Raw genomic sequence first — 26,580 nt, forward strand, 5'->3', positions numbered from 1 at the left:
AACTCATCATCAGATGGTATATACATTTAGTGCTTTTTTGTACCCATTGTGTGGGTGGTTGAGTATCTGTGGCTAGACAGAAACGAGAACAAATAATCGCTACATGTGGTACAGTAACACGAAATATTTACAGCATAATTTATGTTTAACGTATAAGAACAAATAATCACTACATGTGGTACAGTTACACGAAATATTTACAGTTTAATTTACGTTTTGAGGTGTTACTTACAGATAAATCTTTCTGCAGGTATATATATATCTCTTTTAGGACGTATTTTTGAAACCATTGTGTCTTGTTTTTCACAATTTCACAAGTTAAACTTTCACTAGATGTATATTACTTTTATGAGGCACTGTTGGAAACATATATCTTGTTTTTCGTAAACATCGCTGAACACACTTAGCCACAGATACGAATACAGGATTTACACATTATAAACAAGCCAAAGATTGCAATATAACTACAGTATCAAAGATTTCAAGTTGACCAGAGGCATTATTAGTCATCACACACACTGACAAGAGATTTGTCTTTATTACATAGAAAATAAATGTAAATTAGCTTAAACTAGTAAAATGTTTATTTATAAATTAACTGTGCAATTTTAACAGGTATATAAAAAACTAGATTTTTTACATTATATTTCAGTTACATTTAAGATAATTGGTATTGAGAGTATTATGACAGCTAATTTCTTGCTCCTTCCATTGGCTGATCTTGGCATATGATGTCTGGGATGAGAGGTTGATGGTTAACTTGAAATAATAAGTGATGCTGATACTTGAAAGGGTGTGGAAAAGGAGTTGGCGGTGGGGGGGTTGAGAGGGTGATGTGGAGAGAGAAGAGGGGGGGGGGGGCATTTTGTTTCTGAATGACTGTTTAGTTTTTCAAGTTCAAAGAATCCTTAAAATTCTGAAAGAAGGAGTTATTCGCCAATTCTGTCTGCTCATTTAAAATGGTATGTGGGGAATTATGTTTGTGGGTAAAAATCTCTAATTGTTCGAGAAGATCCATCTTGAATCCCTTGTCTACAGTGTGTAGGATTTGAAGGTTAGTTTTAATGTCTGTTATGGAATGTTTATTATCTGCTAGATGGGTAGCAAAAGTGGATCTATTTAAGTTGTTTAGGCGAAGTGCATCAGTGTGCTCTTTGTATCGGATCTCAAAATTTCTACCTGTTTGCCCTATGTAGTAGCAGGAGCAGCTGTCACATCTTAATTTATATATACCCCCCCCCCCCCTCTTCTCTCTCCACATCACCCTCTCAACCCCCCCCCCTCTCCTTTTTCCTATACACCCCCCCCCCCCACCGCCAACTCCTTTTCCACACCCTTTCAAGTATCAGCATCACTTATTATTTCAAGTTAACCATCAACCTCTCATCCCAGACATCATATGCCAAGATCAGCCAATGGAAGGAGCAAGAAATTAGCTGTCATAATACTCTCAATACCAATTATCTTAAATGTAACTGAAATATAATGTAAAAAATCTAGTTTTTTATATACCTGTTAAAATTGCACAGTTAATTTATAAATAAACATTTTACTAGTTTAAGCTAATTTACATTTATTTTCTATGTAATAAAGACAAATCTCTTGTCAGTGTGTGTGATGACTAATAATGCCTCTGGTCAACTTGAAATCTTTGATACTGTAGTTATATTGCAATCTTTGGCTTGTTTATAATGTGTAAATCCTGTATTCGTATCTGTGGCTAAGTGTGTTCAGCGATGTTTACGAAAAACAAGATATATGTTTCCAACAGTGCCTCATAAAAGTAATATACATCTAGTGAAAGTTTAACTTGTGAAATTGTGAAAAACAAGACACAATGGTTTCAAAAATACGTCCTAAAAGAGATATATATATACCTGCAGAAAGATTTATCTGTAAGTAACACCTCAAAACGTAAATTAAACTGTAAATATTTCGTGTAACTGTACCACATGTAGTGATTATTTGTTCTTATACGTTAAACATAAATTATGCTGTAAATATTTCGTGTTACTGTACCACATGTAGCGATTATTTGTTCTCGTTTCTGTCTAGCCACAGATACTCAACCACCCACACAATGGGTACAAAAAAGCACTAAATGTATATACCATCTGATGATGAGTTGCTAGGCAGCTCGAAACCGGTCATGGTTAAATAAAATACATCTACATAAAAGGCGACTGGTTGCAGTAATTTCTGAAAACCTTTTCACACCACAGTCACAGTGTTCCACATCCATAATGGATAAAAGTCTTATTTTGCTACCTAGCCAGGTAAAAGGAACAATGAACAAATACAGGAAGTGCAAAGTGAAACTAATGAAAACTATTCTTGCCATCAAATTTAATAAGCAATGTATCTTAGAGAATGTAACTCCTAATTACATAAGAGTTGTAGTTAAAGACCAGAGTGAATCTGCACAAGCAGCCAAGAGAAAATGTGAAATTGTATGGATCAAAAATGAAATTAGATCACATTACAAACGAAAAGACTTGTTAAACAGGGACATCTACATGCTGCACTTAGAGTTAAGCAACTATCTCACTCTAAGCCAAATCACGAATTTCTTAGATCTAACCCAACTAAATGTGAATAAAGAGATGTTGAAAATTGCACATAAACAAAAAGAAAAGCTCTCACTCCTGATTGCCAAAAAAAAAAAAAAAAAAAAAAAAAAAAAAAAAAAAAAAAAAAAAAAAAAAAAAAAAAAAAATCCCCCATTCCACCAAATGAATGCCCTCCCGTGCAACATAAATTCTTTGAGAGATTAGTTAACACAACAAGCATTAATTTCAATAGCACAGAATTAAATTTGTTAAATAAGGGACTTAAACATAATATTGCCACAAAACTTGATTACAACAGTGTTAAAGACCTAATAACTAACACCAAAATAGCATGTATAGCATCAAAACTAGATCAGAATGATCAAAATGCTCTAGCCCATGATGCAAACAAAATAATAAAGAAAACCATAGATGCACAAAGGCTCCACAGTAATAAACATGATGAATCTGCAACACTGAAACAAATTAACAAAAAGCTAACAAACAGTAGTGCCCTTGTTGTTAAATCTGACAAAGGCAGCACAGCCAGATAATGTACGAGTCTGATTACATTAAGAAAACCCTAGAATTTTTCAAGAATAATAACATAACTGAGTTGAAATCTGACCCCACTCCCAAATACCAAGCTAAAATAAAAGACATGTTAAAAAATTGTAACTTTCCGCTGACATCCATTGAAGCCAAACAATGTGTTATAATGAACCCTACAGCACCAAAGCTTAGATCACAACCTAAAATTCATAAAGATGGACACCCGATACGCCCGATTGTGAATTCCATAAATAGCCCAGGGTACAAAGTGACTAAAAAACTGCATGAAATACTCAAGAAATATTATACATTCCCAACCAATTATTCCATAAAAAAACACCTATGATTTGATTGACAGTATCAGAGAAATTTCCATTCCCAATGCAGCTAACTTTGCATCCCTTGATATTATCAACCTGTACACAAACATACCTATAATAGACACACTTCGAATAATAAAAAATAACTTATTACAACATAAAAAGTTAAGTGACATGGAAATCTGTGAGCTGATGGATTTACTTGAATTAGTGCTGTCCCACAATTACTTCACCTTCAACAACAAAATATATATTCAACATGATGGTCTAGCAATGGGCAGTAGTCTAGCTGGCCTTCTTGCTGACATCTACATTAATGATCTCGAAATTAAATTCTTTAAAGCAAACCCAATAGAAACAGACAAAATCATTTATTATAAACGATATGTTGATGACACCCTGATATTATATGATGGGACAGCCACTGAAATTGAGGCCTTAGCTGGTAAACTTAATAATGTTCACCCCAAAATACAGTTCACAGTAGAACACCAAACCCAAAAAGGTATCTATTTTCTTGACCTAAACATAACACATCACAACAACAAACATAAATTTCAGATATATAGGAAACCCACCACTTCAGATGTCATAATAAACAATACATCATGCCACCCAAATCAGCATAAACTAGCTTTTTTCAAATCAGCACTTAACCGTATCAACAAGATTCAAGCTGATCCTACTGCAAAAATTAATGAAATCAATATATTAAAAACAATAGCATCAAACAATGCTTATGACCCAAGCATAATTGAAAAATTAGATAAAAACATTATATCTAACAAAGCAAAACCAGTAAGCCAGACCTCAGTAGCAGAAGAAACCAAATTCGTTTGTATGCCGTTTCTCGGCAATATCTCATACAAACTTGCTAAGCTATTCAAACCACATAATGTCAAAATAAGTTTTCACACTAACAACAAAATACAGAACAAAATAGTCCACAACACCAAAAGAGCCAGCACACCCTACCAAAAATCTGGTATATATAAATTAAGATGTGACAGCTGCTCCTGCTACTACATAGGGCAAACAGGTAGAAATTTTGAGATCCGATACAAAGAGCACACTGATGCACTTCGCCTAAACAACTTAAATAGATCCACTTTTGCTACCCATCTAGCAGATAATAAACATTCCATAACAGACATTAAAACTAACCTTCAAATCCTACACACTGTAGACAAGGGATTCAAGATGGATCTTCTCGAACAATTAGAGATTTTTACCCACAAACATAATTCCCCACATACCATTTTAAATGAGCAGACAGAATTGGCGAATAACTCCTTCTTTCAGAATTTTAAGGATTCTTTGAACTTAAAAAACTAAACAGTCATTCAGAAACAAAATGCCCCCCCCCCCTCTTCTCTCTCCACATCACCCTCTCAACCCCCCCCCTCTCCTTTTTCCTATACACCCCCCCCCCCCCCCACCGCCAACTCCTTTTCCACACCCTTTCAAGTATCAGCATCACTTATTATTTCAAGTTAACCATCAACCTCTCATCCCAGACATCATATGCCAAGATCAGCCAATGGAAGGAGCAAGAAATTAGCTGTCATAATACTCTCAATACCAATTATCTTAAATGTAACTGAAATATAATGTAAAAAATCTAGTTTTTTATATACCTGTTAAAATTGCACAGTTAATTTATAAATAAACATTTTACTAGTTTAAGCTAATTTACATTTATTTTCTATGTAATAAAGACAAATCTCTTGTCAGTGTGTGTGATGACTAATAATGCCTCTGGTCAACTTGAAATCTTTGATACTGTAGTTATATTGCAATCTTTGGCTTGTTTATAATGTGTAAATCCTGTATTCGTATCTGTGGCTAAGTGTGTTCAGCGATGTTTACGAAAAACAAGATATATGTTTCCAACAGTGCCTCATAAAAGTAATATACATCTAGTGAAAGTTTAACTTGTGAAATTGTGAAAAACAAGACACAATGGTTTCAAAAATACGTCCTAAAAGAGATATATATATACCTGCAGAAAGATTTATCTGTAAGTAACACCTCAAAACGTAAATTAAACTGTAAATATTTCGTGTAACTGTACCACATGTAGTGATTATTTGTTCTTATACGTTAAACATAAATTATGCTGTAAATATTTCGTGTTACTGTACCACATGTAGCGATTATTTGTTCTCGTTTCTGTCTAGCCACAGATACTCAACCACCCACACAATGGGTACAAAAAAGCACTAAATGTATATACCATCTGATGATGAGTTGCTAGGCAGCTCGAAACCGGTCATGGTTAAATAAAATACATCTACATAAAAGGCGACTGGTTGCAGTAATTTCTGAAAACCTTTTCACACCACAGTCGCAGTGTTCCACATCCATAATGGATAAAAGTCTTCTGAAGTAGCAATGTTTCATTAAGGAAGCAGTACTGGCTGAAGGTTAGGTGTCTATATTGGAAGAGTAACAGAAGTAAGATGTAATTTAACTGTAAAACATTGGAATCTTCCTTTATAATGCATTTCCACCATACATAATGGAGTTGGAAGAGGAAGTAAATTCAGATCAAAATTAAAAACATTTCTACTTGAGATATATTTTGGCATTTACGTGATCATAATGACTCATAATAATACTAATCATTATGAATTAAGACTGAGAATATACATTTCTTCTTTCCTTTGTGTGTTTATATCAGACTGTTGCTGCCATTTTTCTCTTGTGTGTTTTCCAGTTATGACTGAATATATGGCAATTCAGTGGTACTGGTAAATGAAAAGTAGCAATGTTTTGGGAATGAAGCAATACTGGCTGGAGGTCAGATGCCCATGTTGGGAGTGAAACAGAAGTAAAGATGAAATTTAACTATAATGTTACTTCATGTGCCATTTGTATATAATGTATTGTTATATTTTCCCTACAAAATTGATGACGAGATACACAGAAGTGCCAAAGAAACTGGTATAGGCCTACATATTCAAATACAGAGAACAGTAAACGGCAGAATACGGCGCTGTGTTTGGCAACACCTATATAACACAATAAGTGTCTGGCACAGTTGCTAGATCAGTTACTGCAGCTAAAATGGCAGGTTATCAAGATTTAAGTGAGTTTGAACGAGCTCATATAGTCAGTGCACAAGTGATGGGACACAGCATCTCCGAGCTAGTGGTGAACTAGGGTTTCCCCATACGACCATTTCACGAGTGTACTGTGAGTATCAGGAATTTGGTGAAACATCAAACCTCTGACATCGCAGTGGCCGCAAAAAGATCCTGCAAGAACAGGACCAACAATGACTGAAGAGAATCATTCAACATGACAGAAGTGTGACCCTTCTGCAAACTGCTGCAGATTTCAATGCTGGGCCATCTACAAGTGTCAGCATGCGAACCCTTCTACGGAACATCACCGATGTGGGCTTTCGGAGCTTAAGGCCCACTCATGTACACTTATTCACTGTACATACGACACGAGGCTTTATGCTTCACCTGGGCCTGTCAACACCGACATTGGACTGTTAATAGCTGGAAAAGTGTTGCTGGTCGGATGGTCTCTTTTCAAACTGTATCGAGGGGGTGGATGTGTATGGTTATGGAGACACAACCTCATGAACCCATGGATCCTGCACGTCATCAGGGGACTATTCAAGCTGGTGGAGGTTCTGTAATGGTATGGGGTGTGTGCAGTTGGAGTGATACAGGATCCCTGATACGTCTAAATACGACTGACAGTGATACGTACATAAGCATCCTGTCTGATCACCTACAACCATTCCTGTCCATGTGCATTCCGATGGACTTGGGCAATTTTAGCAAGACAGTGCAACACCCCACACATCCAGAATTGCTACAGAGTGGCTCCAATAACACTCTTCTGAGTTTAAACACTTCCACAGGCCACTTAACCCCCCAGAATGAACATTATTGAGCATATCTGGGATGCCTTGCAATGTGCTGTTCAGAAGAGATCTCCACCCCCTGGTACTCTTACGGATTAGGGCCATTCCATGTCAATTCAACCAATTTGAGAAAATGTTCCAGCTGATAGTCTCAGATTTGGCTGAAATTTAGCACACCAATGCAATTAAACAGAGAACCGACTCGTGGAGATAACATCTTGGACCTACTGATAACAAACAGACCCGAACTTTTCGACTCTGTATGTACAGAACAGGGAATCAGTGATCATAAGGCCGTTGCAGCATCCCTGAATATGGAAGTTAATAGGAATATAAAAAAAGGGAGGAAGGTTTATCTGTTTAGCAAGAGTAATAGAAGGCAGATTTCAGACTACCTAACAGATCAAAACGAAAATTTCTGTTCCGACACTGACAATGTTGAGTGTTTATGGAGAAAGTTCAAGGCAATCGTAAAATGCGTTTTAGACAGGTACGTGCCGAGTAAAACTGTGAGGGACGGGAAAAACCCACCGTGGTACAACAACAAAGTTAGGAAACTACTGCGAAAGCAAAGAGAGCTCCACTCCAAGTTTAAACGCAGCCAAAACCTCTCAGACAAACAGAAGCTAAACGATGTCAAAGTTAGCGTAAGGAGGGCTATGCGTGAAGCGTTCATTGAATTCGAAAGTAAAATTCTATGTACCGACTTGACAGAAAATCCTAGGAAGTTCGGGTCTTACGTTAAATCAGTAAGTGGCTCGAAACAGCATATGCAGACACTACAGGATGATGATGGCATTGAAACAGAGGATGACACGCGTAAAGCTGACATACTAAACACCTTTTTCCAAAGCTGTTTCACAGAGGAAGACCGCACTGCAGTTCCTTCTCTAAATCCTCGCACAAACGAAAAAATGGCTGACATCGAAATAAGTGTCCAAGGAATAGAAAAGCAACTGGAATCACTCAATAGAGGAAAGTCCACTGGACCTGACGGGATACCAATTCGATTCTACACAGAGTACGCGAAAGAACTTGCCCCCCTTCTAACAGCCGTGTACCGCAAGTCTCTAGAGGAACGGAGGGTTCCAAATGATTGGAAAAGAGCACAGATAGTCCCAGTCTTCAAGAAGGGTCGTCGAGCAGATGCGCAAAACTATAGACCTATATCTCTTACGTCGATCTCTTGTAGAATTTTAGAACATGTTTTTTGCTCGCGTATCATGTCATTTCTGGAAACCCAGAATCTACTATGTAGGAATCAACATGGATTCCGGAAACAGCGATCGTGTGAGACCCAACTCGCCTTATTTGTTCATGAGACCCAGAAAATATTAGATACAGGCTCCCAGGTAGATGCTATTTTTCTTGACTTCCGGAAGGCGTTCGATACAGTTCCGCACTGTCGCCTGATAAACAAAGTAAGAGCCTACGGAATATCAGACCAGCTGTGTGGCTGGATTGAAGAGTTTTTAGCAAACAGAACACAGCATGTTGTTATCAATGGAGAGACGTCTACAGACGTTAAAGTAACCTCTGGCGTGCCACAGGGGAGTGTTATGGGACCATTGCTTTTCACAATATATATAAATGACTTAGTAGATAGTGTCGGAAGTTCCATGCGGCTTTTCGCGGATGATGCTGTAGTATACAGAGAAGTTGCAGCATTAGAAAATTGTAGCGAAATGCAGGAAGATCTGCTGCGGATAGGCACTTGGTGCAGGGAGTGGCAACTGACCCTTAACATAGACAAATGTAATGTATTGCGAATACATAGAAAGAAGGATCCTTTATTGTATGATTATATGATAGCGGAACAAACACTGGTAGCAGTTACTTCTGTGAAATATCTGGGAGTATGCGTGCGGAACGATTTGAAGTGGAATGATCATATAAAATTAATTGTTGGTAAGGCGGGTACCAGGTTGAGATTCATTGGGAGAGTGCTTAGAAAATGTAGTCCATCAACAAAGGAGGTGGCTTACAAAACACTCGTTCGACCTATACTTGAGTATTGCTCATCAGTGTGGGATCCGTACCAGGTCGGGTTGACGGAAGAGATTGAGAAGATCCAAAGAAGAGCGGCGCGTTTCGTTACCGGGTTATTTAGTAACCGTGATAGCGTTACGGAGATGTTTAATAAACTCAAGTGGCAGACTCTGCAAGAGAGGCGCTCTGCATCGCGGTGTAACTTGCTCGCCAGGTTTCGAGAGGGTGCGTTTCTGGATGAGGTATCGAATATATTGCTTCCCCCTACTTATACCTCCCGAGGAGATCACGAATGTAAAATTAGAGAGACTAGAGCGCGCACGGAGGCTTTCAGACAGTCGTTCTTCCCGCGAACCATACGCGACTGGAACAGGAAAGGGAGGTAATGACAGTGGCACGTAAAGTGCCCTCCGCCACACACCGTTGGGTGGCTTGCGGAGTATCAATGTAGATGTAGATGTAGATGTACCACGTGTGGAACATTCGTGTACAAAATTTTAAGTTCCCCTGCCAATTAGTTCCAGAATTATGGCTTGTGAAAGAAGGTAGCAACCCGCATCTGGCAATCTATCTTCAGACCCAACTTCAGGCCTTAATAACTTTGGAACTATACCGCACAGTCCAGTAACATCCACTTAGAGAACACACACTATGAATCAAAAAACATCAACAACATATTTCTGAGGGAAAATAAATTCCAAAACGTGATTAAAAAAATGTAATACGTTAAAAGGTACATATTGTAGGTGCCCTCTATGCCAAACATAATTCACTCAAAAATTTTTTTTTTTTTTGTTTTGTTTTTTTTTTTTGTGGTAAGCTTAATGTGGCCTAAACACACACAGAACTCACCTTGCTCATATCAATCACACAAACAGAGTTACATGCAGACGAAAATACAAAAATTTGAAAAATTACCTGAAAAACATGGATTTTCTAAGTGTGGTAGCACAAAAGGAACAAGTGATATCCAAGCCAAATTTCAAACACTGCATAAGTAAACCATAATATATTATGTGGCAAAATTTCAACTTGTTATTGCAAGGCATTTGTGCACAATAAAAGTTGACAGAGATGTATTTAGTTATGTTTCTTTCAACAGGATTTAGCAAGTAATAGTGATGATGCAGACAGCTTGTTTCAGATAAAGCTGCCGCAATTGTTGGGAACCATTAGGCAACAGAAAGTTAAACAATGGTAGTTTTCAGGGACAGAATGAGTCATTGTTAGGCAGGACGTCGTGACTTGCCGATCTTTCAAAGTGCCGCCGTGCAGTTACGCGCATCCTCTACACGCGGCGCTGTCTGCCAGCCATGCAGCAGCAGCGCCACTTAAGCGGCCAGCCAGCCAGCGACCGCTAGACTTGGACTCAGTTATGATTTGACTTTTAAAGTGTACACACATCTTACTCTGTTTACTTGATCTGTGACTTTCATGTATTGCGTCTTCCTTGAAATATATTTGTTCAACTTGAAGTTATAAAAATTGGTGACGAGGTAGTGATTTTTCTTTTCCATCATTGACCCACATGTTTCCGTGGTACTTTAGAGCAACTATTGCAAGGTCTCATAGAACAGCAAACGCTTCTCACAAGTGCGATTCGTGATTTCGTCGCGACATCAAATGCGGGGCGTCTCTCGTCGTCGTCTCTACCTACTTTTCCTCCTTACGACAAGACGGCCGAAGACTGGTCTGATTACGAAAAAGTCTTCAACAGCACTTCTTGGCATTTCATGTCACGGACGAACAAACATGTAAGTCTCTGTTCCTTTCATGGATTTCACCTCAAATGAATTGGTTGTTGTCGTCGCAATTGACTCCTTTGAAAGATCCTGCGTCTTTGTCCTTTGCTGAAATGTGCTCACTTCTGTCTGTCTATTTTCAAAAGCAAACACATGTGGTAGCCTCTCGTGTTGCCTTTTATCGTTGTCAAAAACAACCGAATCAATCCTATCGCGCCTGGGCTGCTGAACTTCATGGCCTCAGTAGAAAGTGTCAATTTGTTACTGAAGTTCACAAAGAATCCTATGCTGATTCCATGGTACGGGATGCTATTATCCGTTCGGTGTCCGACAAAGAAGTTAGGCAACATGCCCTTCAGTTGGGAAATCCGACTCTAGATGAAGTCCTATCCATCGCTCAGTCTTCTGAATTTTCTCGCACCGCTGGAGCGCAAATAGAGGCATGGGGTGACGTCGGGGAAATACAACCTCTGTGTGATGTTGATGAAGTGTGTGGCGTGTCCCCGCTGGCCGACGTGGCCACAGTACGCTCCCAAGCGCAGCCTCGGCCTATAAACAAACCTCTAAGACGCTGCAGCAAAACCCACGGCAACTTCCTTCATGTCCGCGGTGTTTTACGAAACATTCACAAGAAGATTGTCCACAATGTTGGGCCATGTGTCACAAATACAAAAAAGGGTCATGTGTCATCCGTTTGCAAATCCGACTGCATACATGATGTTCATGAACAAGACGCTGATTCTGATTCTGTGTTGTCTGTCAATTGTATTTCTTCCCTTTCAGGGAAGTTATTCCTCACTGTCCAAATACTAGATCGAGATGTTCGCATGCAGGTGGTATTGTGGTTCTGCTGCCACTATCATCAATTCTCAGACGTACCTTCAGTTGGGTTCTCCAATCCTGTCACCTGTCACTATGCAATTACGGACTTACAATAAAAAGAAGATTTCTCTCTTGGGATAATTTGATGCTGAGGTATCTTACAAATCTGTCGTTCGCACTGTCCCATATTTGTGGTCGACCACAGCAACGCGGAGAATCTTTTTGGTTTCGATGCCTTTTGCGTTTTTGGGTTCTCCATAGATGACTCTGTCAATATCATCTCTGATGCTATTCCTTATGCTCAATTGGATTCCTTGTCGACAACATTTTCGTTCCTTTTTGCTCCTGGGTTAGGCCATGCAAACGACTTTGAAGCTCATATCATGGTCAAACCCACTGCTCGGCCTAAGTTTTTTCAGGCGCGGCCCATTCCTGTGACCCTTCGTGATCAGGTCAAATGGGAGCTGGATCGTCTCACTGCTTCAGGGGGTCTTGCTTCCTGTCACTTCCAGTGAATGGTCCTCTACTGTCATCTTCGTTGCTAAGCCAAATGGTGATATTTGTCTATGTGACGATTTCAAAGCCACTGTAAATGCTTGATGCCTTATCGACACTTACCCTATGCCTCGACCTGAAGAATTCACTAAACACGCTGGAGGCCAGTATTTTTCTAAACTTGACCTGTCTGAAGCTTATCATCAACTTCCTCTCGACGCTGCTTCCCAGCAGTTTCTGGTCCTTAACACGCCTTTCAGTCTATCAATACCAACGACTGTCATTGGGGTTGCCAGCGCCCCTGCTCTCTTTCAGCGATTCTTGGAACAATTACTGCTCACTGTACCTGGGTGTATAAATTACCAGGACGACATTGTTGTCACTGGCTCCACCACTGATGAACATCTTCACTATCTCCACACAATTTTTCATGTCTTACAGACTGCCGGTCTTAAGTGTAATCTTCAGAAATCAAAATTTTTTCAGGCATCTATCACGTACTTGGGGTTTCAACTCTCTAGGGATGGTATTCGTGCACTTCAGCAAACTGTCGCTGCGATTGATGCCCTTCCTTGCCCCACTCTGTTAAGGAACTGCAGGCCTTCTTGGGGAAAATAGCATACTATCACACGTTTTTACCATCTGCTGCTTCGGTGGCTCAGCCGTTGCATCGCCTGTTGCATAAAAACGTGCCTTTTCACTGGTCCACGACATGCAATGCGGCGTTCCAGAAATTGAAGACCTGGCTACTTATCGACCTGGCCAACATCTTGTTCTTGCCACAGACGCCTCTCACTAAGGGGTCGGTGCAGCCCTTGCACACCGTTTTTCTGACGGTTCTGAACAACCCATAGCTTATGCCTCCAAAACGCTCACGGATGCCCAACAAAAGTATTCTCAAATTGAAAAAGAAGCTTTGGCCATTATTTATGCTCTTCATAAGTTCTACATCTACATCTACATGTATACTCCGCGAGCCACCTTACGGTGTGTGGCGGAGGGTACTTATTGTACCACTATCTGATCCCCCCTTCCCTGTTCCATTCACGAATTGTGCGTGGGAAGAACGACTGCTTGTAAGTCTCCGTATTTGCTCTAATTTCTCGGATCTTTTCGTTGTGATCATTACACGAGATATATGTGGGCGGTAGTAATATGTTACCATCTCTTCCCGGAATGTGCTCTCTCGTAATTTCGATAATAAACCTCTCCGTATTGCGTAACGCCTTTCTTGAAGTGTCCGCCACTGGAGCTTGTTCAGCATCTCCGTAACGCTCTCGCGCTGACTAAATGTCCCCATGACGAATCGCGCTGCTTTTCGCTGGATCATGTCTATCTCTTCTATTAATCCAACCTGGTAAGGGTCCCATACTGATGAGCAATACTCAAGAATCGGACGAACAAGCGTTTTGTAAGCTACTTCTTTCGTCGATGAGTCACATTTTCTTAGAATTCTTCCTATGAATCTCAACCTGGCGCCTGCTTTTCCCACTATTTGTTTTATGTGATCATTCCACTTCAGATCGCTCCGGATAGTAACTCCTAAGTATTTTACGGTCGTTACCGCTTCCAATGATTTACCACCTATGGCATAATCGTACTGGAATGGATTTCTGCCCCTATGTATGCGCATTATATTACATTTATCTACGTTTAGGGAAAGCTGCCAGCTGTCGCACCATGCATTAATCCTCTGCAGGTCCTCCTGGAGTACGTACGAGTCTTCTGATGTTGCTACTTTCTTGTAGACAACCGTGTCATCTGCAAATAGCCTCACGGAGCTACCGATGTTGTCAACTAAGTCATTTATGTATATTGTAAACAATAAAGGTCCTATCACGCTTCCCTGCGGTACTCCCGAAATTACCTCTACATCTGCAGATTTTGAACCGTTAAGAATGACATGTTGTGTTCTTTCTTCTAGGAAATCCTGAATCCAATCACAAACCTGGTCAGATATTCCGTAAGCTCGTATTTTTTTCACTAAACGTAAGTGCGGAACCGTATCAAATGCCTTCCTGAAGTCCAGGTGTTTTTCCTCTATGGATCCAAATATCATCTTGTTACGGATCACAAACCACTTGTTTCCTTGTTTCATCCATCAACGTCACTTCCTGACAAGGCTACACACCGCCTCCAGCATTGGGCTCTTTACTTGTCTCGTTTCAATTATGAGATTCATTTCCAGCCAACAGCTCAACATGCGAATGCTGATGCACTGTCTCGCCTTCCCATGGGTCCTGATCTGGCAATCGATAGGGACGAACTTTTGTGTTTCCACCTGGATGTTGCCTAGCAGTGGGTTGTGGACGGGTTCCCCATCACCGGGGACCGGCTGGCGGCTGCTATGGGTTCTGACCCTACCCTCTCTCGGGTATTACGCTGTATTCAGAAGGGTTGGCCAGATTGTCCGTCCACTAAGACTTCTGATCCGTTGCAGAACTACTACGCTTTGTGTTACCGCCTCACGGCTAGGGATGGTGTTATCCTCCTTTCTGCCGACAATGCTTCGCCGCGTGTTGTGGTACCTGCGTCTTTGCGTGCGTCGGTCTTGCGCCTCCTTCACCAAGGGCACTGGGGTGTCTCTCGCACAAAATCTCTGGCGCGCTGTCATGTGTACTGGCCTGGCATCGGCTCTGAAATCGCACACATGGTCGCTGCCTGCGGCCCTTGTGTGTCACAGGCCGCCGCCCCGAAGTCATCTTTGTCACCGTGACCTTCGCCTGAGTAGCCCTGGGAACGTATTCATGCTGACATTGCGGGACCTTTTTTAGGTACTTCTTGGCTTCTCGTTATTGACGCCTACTCTAACTTTCCTTTCATTGTCCGTTGCACGTCGCCTACCACCGCAGCAACCACCAATGCTCTAGCTCGCATTTTCTCTTTGGAAGGCTTTCCATCTACACTTGTTACTGATAATGGTACACAATTTACCTCTTCCAATTTTGCGGATTTTTGTGCCCGTCACGGCGTCATACATATCACGGCCCCTCCGTTCCATCCACAGTCAAATGGTGAGGCTGAACAACTGGTCCGCACATTTAAGGCTCAGATGAGGAAACTCCTGACTTCCTCTGCTGCTGATGATGTGCTTCTCCAATTTCTGGCTTCTTACTGTTTCACCCCGATGGGCGACCACAGCCCGGCTGAGCTCTTACATGGCCGACAGCCACGCACGCTGCTTCATCTTCTGTGGCCTTCCACCTCATGGCCGCGGGTGCCTTCGCTTGGCTGGTTCACCGCTGACGACCTTGTATGGGTACGGGGATATGGCAGGTGGCCAAAATGGAGTCCTGGCCGCATCTTACGACACCATGGCCGACGCCTGTATGAAATCCAGACAGACACGGGTGTTGCAGTGCATCATTCGGTCCAGCTTCGGCCTCGTGTGCCGGCAACACCTCCTCCGGATGCCGCTACACCACCTTCGGCTCTACCTGACGCTCGAGATACTGGAATCTCATTACTCACAACGCAGTCCTCTCACCATCATATCAGTGCCAGCACAAGAACTGACGCCACCAGGAGACCTGCCCATGCAGGAACCAGATGACCATCATCTGTCGGAGCAACTCTACTCGCCGTCTCCTCCTCCTACGGATGCCGACACATTGCCCATATCTCCTGTTATAACAACCGGACTTGCCGTAACGGGCAGATTGGTGCACGGGGCCCCAGCAGATTCGAGCCCCACATCTCCTGTCATCTCGACCCGTTATCGGGGACACTTCCGTCTGTACGGGAAGCCTCCTCCTCGAGACTTTACGGCCAGTCAAACTACACCTATGAACATTAGCGATCTACAGACCACCTCCATCAAGACCTGTGCAACAAATTCAAAGGGGGGAAAAGTGTTGTGACTCGCCGATCTTTCAAAGTGCCGCCACGCAGTTAGGCATGTCCTCTACATGTGGCGCTGTCTGCCAGCCATGCAGCAGCAGCGCCACTTAAGCGGCCAGCCAGCCAGCGGCCGCTAGACTTGGACTCAGTTATGATTTGACTTTTAAAGTGTACACACATCTTACTCTGTTTACTTGATCTGTGACTTTCATGTATTGCGTCTTCCTTGAAATATATTTGTTCAACTTGAAGTTATAATACAGGAACAACAAAGGAAACAAGCAACTCTTACAGGTTACTCATGTTTTTAAGATTCTAGTTCAGACTGGTCAGTACTGTTGTGGAAAGTCGGTATGGAGGCAGAAGAGTGTACTAGTGGTGCTTTTGTTCAAACAAGTTTCACTGTTGGTAGAGCACAAGCATCTGAATGTCATAAAACAAATGGAACAAAATGTGGCATTCGCTTTGTACTGTATGATCTGGATGAATTGGACCAAGATTTGTTGCTATGGAGATCCGGGATACACCCTGTGGGCACAGGAAACTTTAGTCTTTGTTATCATCATATGAAAGTGCTTCTGGATAAGTATTCTTTCCTACAAAGAAGTTGTTTTGATCCATTTCGGATTCATAAGAAGACAGTGAAGTGAAGCCTCAGAGAAACTGATATAAAATCAGTATTGAAAGTGAATCAGTGCATGGGACTTAACATGAAACCAGGACAAAGTTATGTTCCAGGTGTGTTACACTGCTAAAAAATCAAGAACATTCTGATAATTTACATGACAGTGACGAAGAGTATCACCCACCTACAATCACAGCGGATGAGCAATTAAATACTTCAGTGACTGATCTTGGTTTGTCTCCCATGAAGACACACAAAAGTTGGAAAAAGAGACAGGCCCAGCTATGGTAGAAAAAACTACAAGAAGCTCAAATGGAATTAAAACACAAAATAGCTGACACACTGATGGTGGAAGAGGAAGAACTACCTGCTCCAAAGGAACAGAAATCGTGCCAGAAACGCTCTGATTTGGACAAAATTGTGCATGATTTGAAAGAAAAATGTGCCATATCCACACGCCAGAAAAATGTAGCTATTCTTACTCTTGCACCTTCCAGCTGGTCTCTTGACTACTTTGCAAAGGAATTCAATGGTTCTACATATATCGCAAAGCAAGCTAGGAAAATAAAAGCAACCCATGGAGTGCTTCCACAACTTCAGCAGGCTCACGGTAAGCAATTGAGTTCAGAAATAAAGGTGCTAGTGTCGGAGTTTTATCAAAATAATGACTACAGCCGATTAATGCCTGGAAAATAAAGACTATGTAACAGTGAAAATGGGAAATGTGTGGGTACAGATTCCAAAAAGACTTGCTCTGCAACATATCAGAACTATATGTAGAATTCAAGGAAAAGTATCCCAATACCAAAGTAGGTTTATCATCTTTTTTCAATCTTCGGCCAAAATGGGTTTGCCTGTAAGTGCAAGGGGCACACACAATGTTTGTGTATGAGACCCATCAAAATGCTAAGCTGATGTTTGCTGCTATAAAGGATTCTGGTCTGGATTAGAAAGGTGCAATGAAGCTGCTAGTGTGTACCATCAGTTCCTACCAGTGCATGATACACAGATGTGAAAAGTGTCCTGGTAAGGCAAATCTTGCAGAACACATGAATAACAAACTGTATGGTGAATCCTTATGGATGAAGATCAACCTGTTTCTTATAAACAATGGACACACATGGACCGCCCAAGTCTTGAAACAAAGCAACATACAGTGGAAGATTTTGTTGTGTGTTGTCAAAAAAACGGACAAACTGACCACACACAGCTTCACAGCAGCAGCACAATCAGCTTATCTCCAGTTTTGTAAGGATAATTTGAAACAAGATGAAATTATAGTAATACTAGACTTTTCTGAAAATTGTGCATTTACAGTTCAAGATGCCATCCAAGGATATCATTGGGACAACAGTCAAGCAACTCTCCAACCATTTGCAATTTACTGTAGAGGTGAATCAGGTGATGTGTCTGTCATGAACCTGTGTGTTTTTAGTGACTGTTCAATTCATGCTGCCATTGCAGTTCATGTCCACATTCGCACTGTCATGGCATATGTGAAAAACAAGCTGCCTCACATACATTTTGCGAAATACTTCAGTTATGGAGCAGCTAGTCAGTACAAAAACTGTAAAAATCTCAAAAATTTATGCATGCATTACCACAATTTTCAGATTCACGCAGAATGGAATTTTTTTGCAACAAGTCATAGTAAAAATGTATGTGATGGTATTGGAGCCACCATTAAGTGCATGGCATCACGAGCTAGTCTGCAGCAGCCTACAGAAGGTCACATTCTAACACCTCTTCAATTATTTACCTGGGTACAGAAAAATATATCTGGCATACAATCATTCTATGTTTTGAAAGATAAGGTGAAATCAGTCGAAGAGTTGCTAAAAAGCAGACTAGAACACGTTAAAACTGTTGCAGGCACAAGGAGCCATCATCACTTCTCTCCAGTGGACTCTGACAATGTGCAGATTGTCTGATTATAACTATAGGTTCATGCACAACATGTGTCTTCACAGTTTGTCTGACTCAGGATTCAGAAGCAAAAGCACCAACATACAAACAGGTTGCTATGTTATTGCTGTTTTTGATGACAAATGGTACTTAGGATGTGTTGCAGAGTGCTGTGAAGCAGAAGGTGATGTATTTGTGAACTCCATGGCACCAGCAGGACCAGCAACATCATTTCATTGGTCATGTTTGGCAGACAGTTGTTGGATTCCTTTTGAACATATTCTTATGACAGTTCCAGTTCCTATCACAAAGTCAGGAAGACAGAACAATTTGCCACTCAATGTACAGAGTACAGCAGCTAAAGTGTGGGGGAACTTCTGTTCGAAGCACAATCGACTGGTTTTTAGCAGTTAAGGTGCAGTAAACATTAATGATAGGTTGTGTTAATCTATGTTGTTGCTTCATGATTAAACAGTTGTTGGAGAGGATAAGACGAGGCAGAACAGTTTACGATATGTTTTTACAAAATTGTGTTGAGGAACAATGGCCACATCACAAAATACACCTGTCAACTTTCATTGTACACAAATGTCTTGCAATAACATGCTGAAATTTTGAGATATATATCATTATGGTCTACTTATGCAGTGTGTGAAATTTGGCTTGGATATCACTTGCCCTTTTGTGCTACCACACTTCGAAGATCCATGTTTTTTCAGGTAATTTTTCAAATTTTTGTATTTTCGTGTGCATGTAACTCAGTTTTTGCGACTGATATGGGCATGATGAGTTCTGCGTGTGTTTAGGCCACATCAAGCTTACCATAAAAAAATTATACCCTTTTTGAGTGAATTACATTTGGCACAGAGGACACCTACAATATGTACCTTTTAACATATTAAATTTTTTAATCAAGTTTTGGAATTTTTTATTTTCCCTCAGAAATACGATGTTGGTGTTTTGATTCATGGAGTGTGTTCTCTAAATGGATGTTACTGGGTTGTAAAACTTTCACTGGACTGTGTCAAATAGTTCCAAAGTTATTATGACCTGAAGTTGAGTCTGAAGATAGATTGCCAGATGCGGGTTGCAATTTCTGTCACACCACCTTCTTTCACAAGTCATAATTCTGGAACTAATTGGCAGGGGAAACTAATACTTTGCACACGAGTGTTCCACACATGGCAGAATTAGTGTACTGAATTTCAGTCAAATTTGAGACTATGAGCTGGAGCCCTTGGTTGAACTGACATGGAGTGATCCATTAACGGACAGCCCTGCAGGATTCATGGTGTCAATTCCCTCCAGCACCACTTCAGACATTAGTCCGAGTCCATGAGACATTGTGTTGCAGCACTTCTGTGTGCTTGGGGGGGGGGGGGGGGGGGTTCTATTTGATATTCGGTTGGTGTACCAGTTTCTTTGGCTCTTCAGTGTAATTCACATATGTACAGTTGCATTCAGCGTTCAACTGGTACAATATTTTGACAACTGAGCATCCTGCCAAGGTTATAGTTATATGGTTAGCTAACAAGTTTATTTGCGTGGCCATCCTCCGCAGTAAGTACAGAAATACTTGTTTTGTAAATAAAAAACGCCTTTCCTTGCTGCAACTTAATTTGTTTTTCCCAGATGCATTTCATCTTTTTCTTGCTCCAAGGCATCTTCAGTGGGATAGTTTACTATGATCTGTTTTTCCTCTCGTCTGGTCTGGAGGTCACACTACCACTTTATTTCCGAGACATAAGCACAATTTTGTATTCCGAACTTTTTCACGCTGTTTACTGTGTTTCTCCTTCTTTGTGGTGTACTATTATTCTTTTGTCGCTAGATATAGCTATTTGTTCAAAAACTGTGCTTTTAAAAATGTAAACATTGCAACTCAATATTTACATCATTAAAAGCAAAGTGTTCGAACAAATGGCTAGATTTAATGACAAAAAATAATAGTACACCACAAAAAGGAGAAACATGAAGAACAGCATGAAAAAGTTTGGAATACAAAATTGTGCTTAAGTTTCGGAAATATAGTGGTAGTGCAACCTCCCGACCAGATGAGAGGAAAAACAGATCACAGCAAAATGTGCCAATAGAAGATCCCTTAGAGCAAGAAAAAGGCGAAACATGTCTGGGAAAAATGAATTAAGCTGCAGCAAGAGAAGGCAGTTTTATTTACAAAACAAGTATATATGGTTAAATATGTGCAGAACACTCAAAGAAGAGCAAACAAATAAAATAAATACACACACATGGTTTCAGCACTCAGTGATTTAGATTTCGGTTTGAAGAAGAGGTTAGAAGGTTTTTTTTCATCTTCTGAAAAACACCAAGATCAAGTATCCCATCATACAGAACAAACAGAAATCTACATCTTCATTCACTCATTTTTATTGCATGGGTAGAAAACGTGAACAGCTTGGAAGGTGAATACAAAGAAATTGGACAGATTCAATTACTGGATCTGCCCACAATGGCTAATAGTAGAGACAATGGACAATCTGAGAACTGAAGCAGATGATACAATATATGGACATTGGTTAAGATCACTCTGAGAAGCGAGATGGTTCAAAGAGCTAGTAATGTGGCAAAAGTGCCTGGAAATGCGATGCTCAGTGTTGTAATGAAGGGAGAAAGCTACTTAAATTGCATATCTTTGGTAGACCAAGAAAATAATAGCTATCGTGTAGTACTGGTCACACACTTTTACTTGGGCCCCGAGCAGGCGATGCTGGGAGCACAAGCTTACGATTGGTTCTTAGCACATTGGCTACTGAGGGAAGCCCTGGCCCCTCCTCCCAGTGCAGCCACCTTACGGTTTATAAAAGAAAAAAACATGTACTGGATAAAAGTGTTGCAGAAGTGACACTAAAGTTTATGGTGAGCCACTAGAACGACCACGTAAAGTTTCTTTAGTCTGTAATATTACCAGCTGCTAGGAATAACAGCACAACATGGTTAACATGATACATACAATAGTTACTTATTACTACAGTGAGAAATACTGTCACATAGCTAAGATTGGCAGTGAGTCTCAACATTCCAGAGTGGCACGAAATCAGTGAACTTCCACCACCAGAGGGCTCAAGGTAAAGTGTGAAATCAGTATTTTGTCACCTTGTATTTTTCATAGTTGACATACCTTATATAAACATAACGAAAAGCTCTTATGTACACAACATGCTTCAAAGTACCCTGAAATTTATATATAACAGTTTTCCTGAATTCACATGGCAGGTTTAGTATTTGTAACAGCCTAGCAGGTTCGGTATTTGTAAGAATAAGTATGTTGAATATAGCACAAACATAAACACAGGTCTACAATGCAGATCAATTGGTTAGCACAGCATTACCTCACGTTCACATTTGATAGTTCCACCAAATCACGACCAAATAGTCACCTCACAAACAAACTAAGATCTCAGGTTACGTAACAGAAAAGTGTCGTCACAAGCAAGGTTTCAATGGGGTTACTAGCACACTTCAGCTGACCAAGGCTGCTTTAATGGAATGAACTATGCAGCAATATACCTAAGTGTAAATTGCAAGAAGAAAGCACTGACTGAGCGAAGTTCAGTTAACTGTATAAATCTGTGAATGATATGATTCCTGAAAAAGAACAAGAAGAAGAAGAAGGTGACGGTTACTGTAATCAGAATATTGCCGAGTATACTATGCAGATGAACGGCAGCTAAATGGTGTAATTTGACACTGCTCTGAAAGTAGTAGCTCTTCTGCTAGTTACTTTCATTATTTTATTTATGTAATCTTTCTACACTATCCATAATATTAACTGGAAGATAATACTATGCTGTCACAATCATCCCAGCTGTAAATATTAAGAATGACTAACAGTGTTAGTCACTTACATAGCAAAATTAACTGTTACTCCTCCCCCGCCCCAACAAGCTCAGTGTTCCGTATTCGAAGTAATAGCTGTTAACTGGTGTTTGTAGATCTACTTACCTGCTTCATTGTGTCAATTTTCTGATACACGTTCTGTGCCTGTGACAGCAAAGCGTCCGCTGTTGTATCATGTTCCTTCAATCGGTTAGCTAGACGTTTGGCATCCAGAATAATTTGCTGTATTGTTAAAGACATCTGCGGAGTAAAAATTCTTTCAATGAGCGTAACACCTCAAAATACGTAAACAGCTGACTTACGGTAACTTTTCCTTCATCTGACCTCTTTCTTTATGTTGCCTACTACAAAACACAACACGCACTCATTTTTGGTGAACTGTGTGGCATCAATTTATCACATGAACAACAGCCTGTTGAAGTTACTGTCAGTGCTTTCCGAATCGTAGTTTAGTTTTATCTTTCAATATCTCTGAATCAGAGACGCACATACAACAGTATAGACTATAGACTATTGAGATGCTTAGGTATCAATCCTTGACTTTGAAATAATTATTCGAACTTCTCATCTGACAGAGATAACAATACAAATTTTCAAAGAAACATAGCAGTAACCACTGTAACAATGATGCTTGCATACTGTTCGAGAGAATTTAATCGGAGGTGTTTACATTAAGATGGCGTAGGATTAGAGCGATATGTCAAAATATCAATGATTCTATTTAATTCGCAGTGTGTGTAATGTTTTGAAAAGAAAGGGATTGACTGCTGCCGGACGATGGAGTTGATCAAGACACCTAAGGTACGTAAGGGGTGGATTGTTTCTAGTCAATAATAGGTGTTGTACATATTTCCTTTTTTTATTAATACATTTTCCATTCAGTAACGTCAGATTTTGCTTTAAATACTTCTGACAGTATTCTTCGGAATCAAACGCCTCGAATCTGTCATCATTGATGTCGTTTACTGTGGGCGTCTGCTAAGTTAATGCGGCACATTTTCGTACGATAATGCCAAACAGTATGCAATATTAGATAAATGCGAAGAAATCAGGATAGAGTGTAATTATACAGTGTACGCAGTTCTTTCAAGATAAACATTAACTTCAGTGATGTAAGGTACAGCATAAATTAGAAATTCCAAATATTGTACCATTATTAAAGATTGGCTACTATTTATCTCTCTGACAGATTTTGATCAAATTTCTGTTGAGCAGTTCCGTTCGTGAGTAGAGGTAGCTTACTCGCTGACATTATGTATTTTCATTGTTATTACCATTGTCTGAATTCGTAGAGGGCACATGAGATGAGATGTGATCACAAAAACATGCATATGAGAACTAATCTCGATACTAAATAAACGTTTCGTAGTTGCACAGAATTAATAGAAGAAACAGTCTAATGTCCTAAATTGCGCTTTTCAAAAAGCAGTAAACTGTACGATGATTGGAGTTTGAGAAACTTTTGTTCCAAGATTTAATATTGCTCCAAGATAATCCGGGAGTTGTGTGGAAAAAGTTGTTCCAAATATGAAAATAAATCTGTTATGTAATATTTGTTTTGGGGCTCGTAAAAGTATTATTACAGTACAAAACAAGGCAGATTAGGACTAATACAGTAGTTGTTTTACAACAAAATAGCAATTTTCAGAGACTGCTTTCGGCCATAACTCAAGTCATCTTATGACTGTACCTGTTACTCATTAAGAACTGCAGTGGTAATTGAATGAAGGGACTGTTTACCAACAAATTCATTAGTCTTATGGAATCGCAACAAACGGGATCAATGTAGTGAAGTACAGGCCAAAGATTTTAGGATGAAACCAGGTGCATATTTTAATGTGTATCATTATATAATATTTTTAGTAAGGACTAATTACTTAAGATTGAGCAAACAAGAACATAAAAAAATGGAAGATTGCAAACCTAAACAACCAGAAACTGATATTGCTTAATTAGTGGCTAAAACTTTTATGAAGAAGATGAGTACTGTAGAGAGATTTCTTCCGATACTCAAGCGGAATTTGTTACTTTTAGCCTGCGTTTTGTTTGTGGAGCCTTCAAACTTACTCTTTACAGGTATTTTACAGTCATCTCCTCCTCGGCTTATTATTGCAGTACCAAACTTCGTCAATTCTTCTCCTCCTATGCTTATTATTGCAGTACCAAACTTTGTCAGTAATTGCCAAACATACTATATTATTACCATGTTACAAGTCTGCATCATTTGCCCGTCATGACTGGATGGACTCCATCAAAATTACATAAATACATGTGAATTTTTCAGTTTTTTATATAACATGTGAAGAAAATTGTTCACAATAAGGCCATATGTAACAGATAAAAAGAATATTATTTTGTCCAAGCACTTGATCACTGTTATATTATTTCTCAAAAGAGTATAAAGTATGCTGTCTCGAGTCCTGTGCAATTTTTCACTTCTTGAGGCAATGTGTTGAACATTTATAGAGCAACGATCGGAAAACTTTGGTTCCAAACAGTCAACAGCTTGGTATGATGCACTAAAAGATTTGGATCAAGACAATCAGGTTGGCTGTATGCTTTGATTTCCAAAAAGCATTTGACTCAATACCACACCTATGCTGTCAAAAATATGATCATATGGGTATCAAGTGAAATTTGAGGATTTTCCAGTGGGGAGGATGCAGCATGTTACGTAGGATGGAAACTCATCAGATGTAGAAGTATCTTCGGACGTCACAAGGGAATGTTTAGGAACCCTTGTTGTTCTTGTTTTATATTAATCATCTTGCAGACAATATTAATAGTGATATCGGGCTTTTTGCAGATGATGCAATTATCGGTAATAAAGTACCGTCTAAAAGAAGCTGCATAAATATCAGTCAGATCTTGATCAGATTTCACCGAGCGAGGTGGCGCAGTGGTTAGCACACTGGACTCGCATTCGGGAGGATGACGGTTCAGTCCCGTCTCCCGCCATCCTGATTTAGGTTTTCCGTGATTTCCCTAAATCGCTTCATGCAAATGCCGGGATGGTTCCTCTGGAAGGGCACGGCCGATTTCCTTCCCCATCTTTCCCTCACCCGAGCTTGCGCTCCGTCTCTAATGACCTCGTTGTCGACGGGACGTTAATCACTAATATCCTCCTCCTCCTTGATCAGATTTCAAAATGGTGTAAAGATTGGCACCTTGCTTTAAATGTTCAGAAATGTAAAATTTTGCACTCCACAAAATGAAATAATGAAGTATCCTGTGACTAAGATATCAATGAGTCACTATAAGAATCAGCCAGCTTATTAAAATACCTGGGTGTAACACTTTGTAAAGATATGAAATGGAATGATCACATACATTCAGTCGTGGGTAAAGCAGGTGGTAGGTTTTGGTTTATTGGTGGAATACTGGGGAAGTGCGGTCAGTCTACAAAGAAGATCGCTTGAAAATCACTGGTACAACTGGTTCTAGAATATTGCTCAGGTGTGTGGGATCTGTACCAGATATGACTAACAGGAGATATTTAATGTGTACAAAGAAGGGCAGCACGAATGTCACAGGCTTATTTAATCAGTGGGAGTGTGTCACAGAGATACTGAAGGAACTGAACTGGAAGACTCTTGAAAACAAACACAAAGTATCCCGAGAAAGTCTATTAACAAATTTTCAAGAATTGGCTTTAAATTATGACTCTAGGATTATACAACAACCCCCTATGTATCACTCACATAGGGATCATGAGGATAAGATTAGAATAATTACTCTACACACAGACACATTCATTCAGTCTGTCAGTCACTCTTTCTGAATGGAACAGGAAGAAACCCTAATGACTGGTACAGTGGGATGTACCCTCTGCCAAGCACCTCACTGTGATTTGCGGAATGTAGTTATAGATTTCAATGTCCCTCCTGTTGCAGGTGTCATGTTTATGAATTTCTTGCCTCATGCTGAAAGCTCCTTTTAACTAACAAGGTCCATAAATACGTACTGGACGAAAATGGTCATCATTCCTAACTGGTTG

General features: G+C 40.1%; 2 protein-coding genes across 3 annotated transcripts in view; one reads left to right on the top strand and one right to left on the bottom strand.

Annotated features, from left to right (window-relative positions):
* LOC124622642 (FGFR1 oncogene partner 2 homolog) overlaps positions 1–23,068 on the bottom strand; it is an 84,960-nt gene extending 61,892 nt beyond the window's left edge. For both annotated transcript variants that reach the window (XM_047148421.1, XM_047148419.1), the window contains exons 1-2: positions 22,908–23,068; positions 22,689–22,823 (exon numbers count right to left, since the gene is read on the bottom strand). In XM_047148421.1, coding sequence (XP_047004377.1) covers positions 22,689–22,823 — 135 coding nt within the window. In that variant the 5' untranslated portion in view covers positions 22,908–23,068. The remainder of the gene's footprint in view (positions 1–22,688; positions 22,824–22,907) is intronic.
* A 75-nt stretch (positions 23,069–23,143) lies between these two features.
* LOC124622641 (myotubularin-related protein 6) overlaps positions 23,144–26,580 on the top strand; it is a 442,887-nt gene continuing 439,450 nt past the window's right edge. The window contains exon 1 of the mRNA XM_047148418.1: positions 23,144–23,384. Coding sequence (XP_047004374.1) covers positions 23,361–23,384 — 24 coding nt within the window. The 5' untranslated portion in view covers positions 23,144–23,360. The remainder of the gene's footprint in view (positions 23,385–26,580) is intronic.

Source organism: Schistocerca americana, chromosome 7 (genome assembly GCF_021461395.2).
Source record: "Schistocerca americana isolate TAMUIC-IGC-003095 chromosome 7, iqSchAmer2.1, whole genome shotgun sequence".
Lineage (NCBI taxonomy): Eukaryota > Metazoa > Arthropoda > Insecta > Orthoptera > Acrididae > Schistocerca > Schistocerca americana.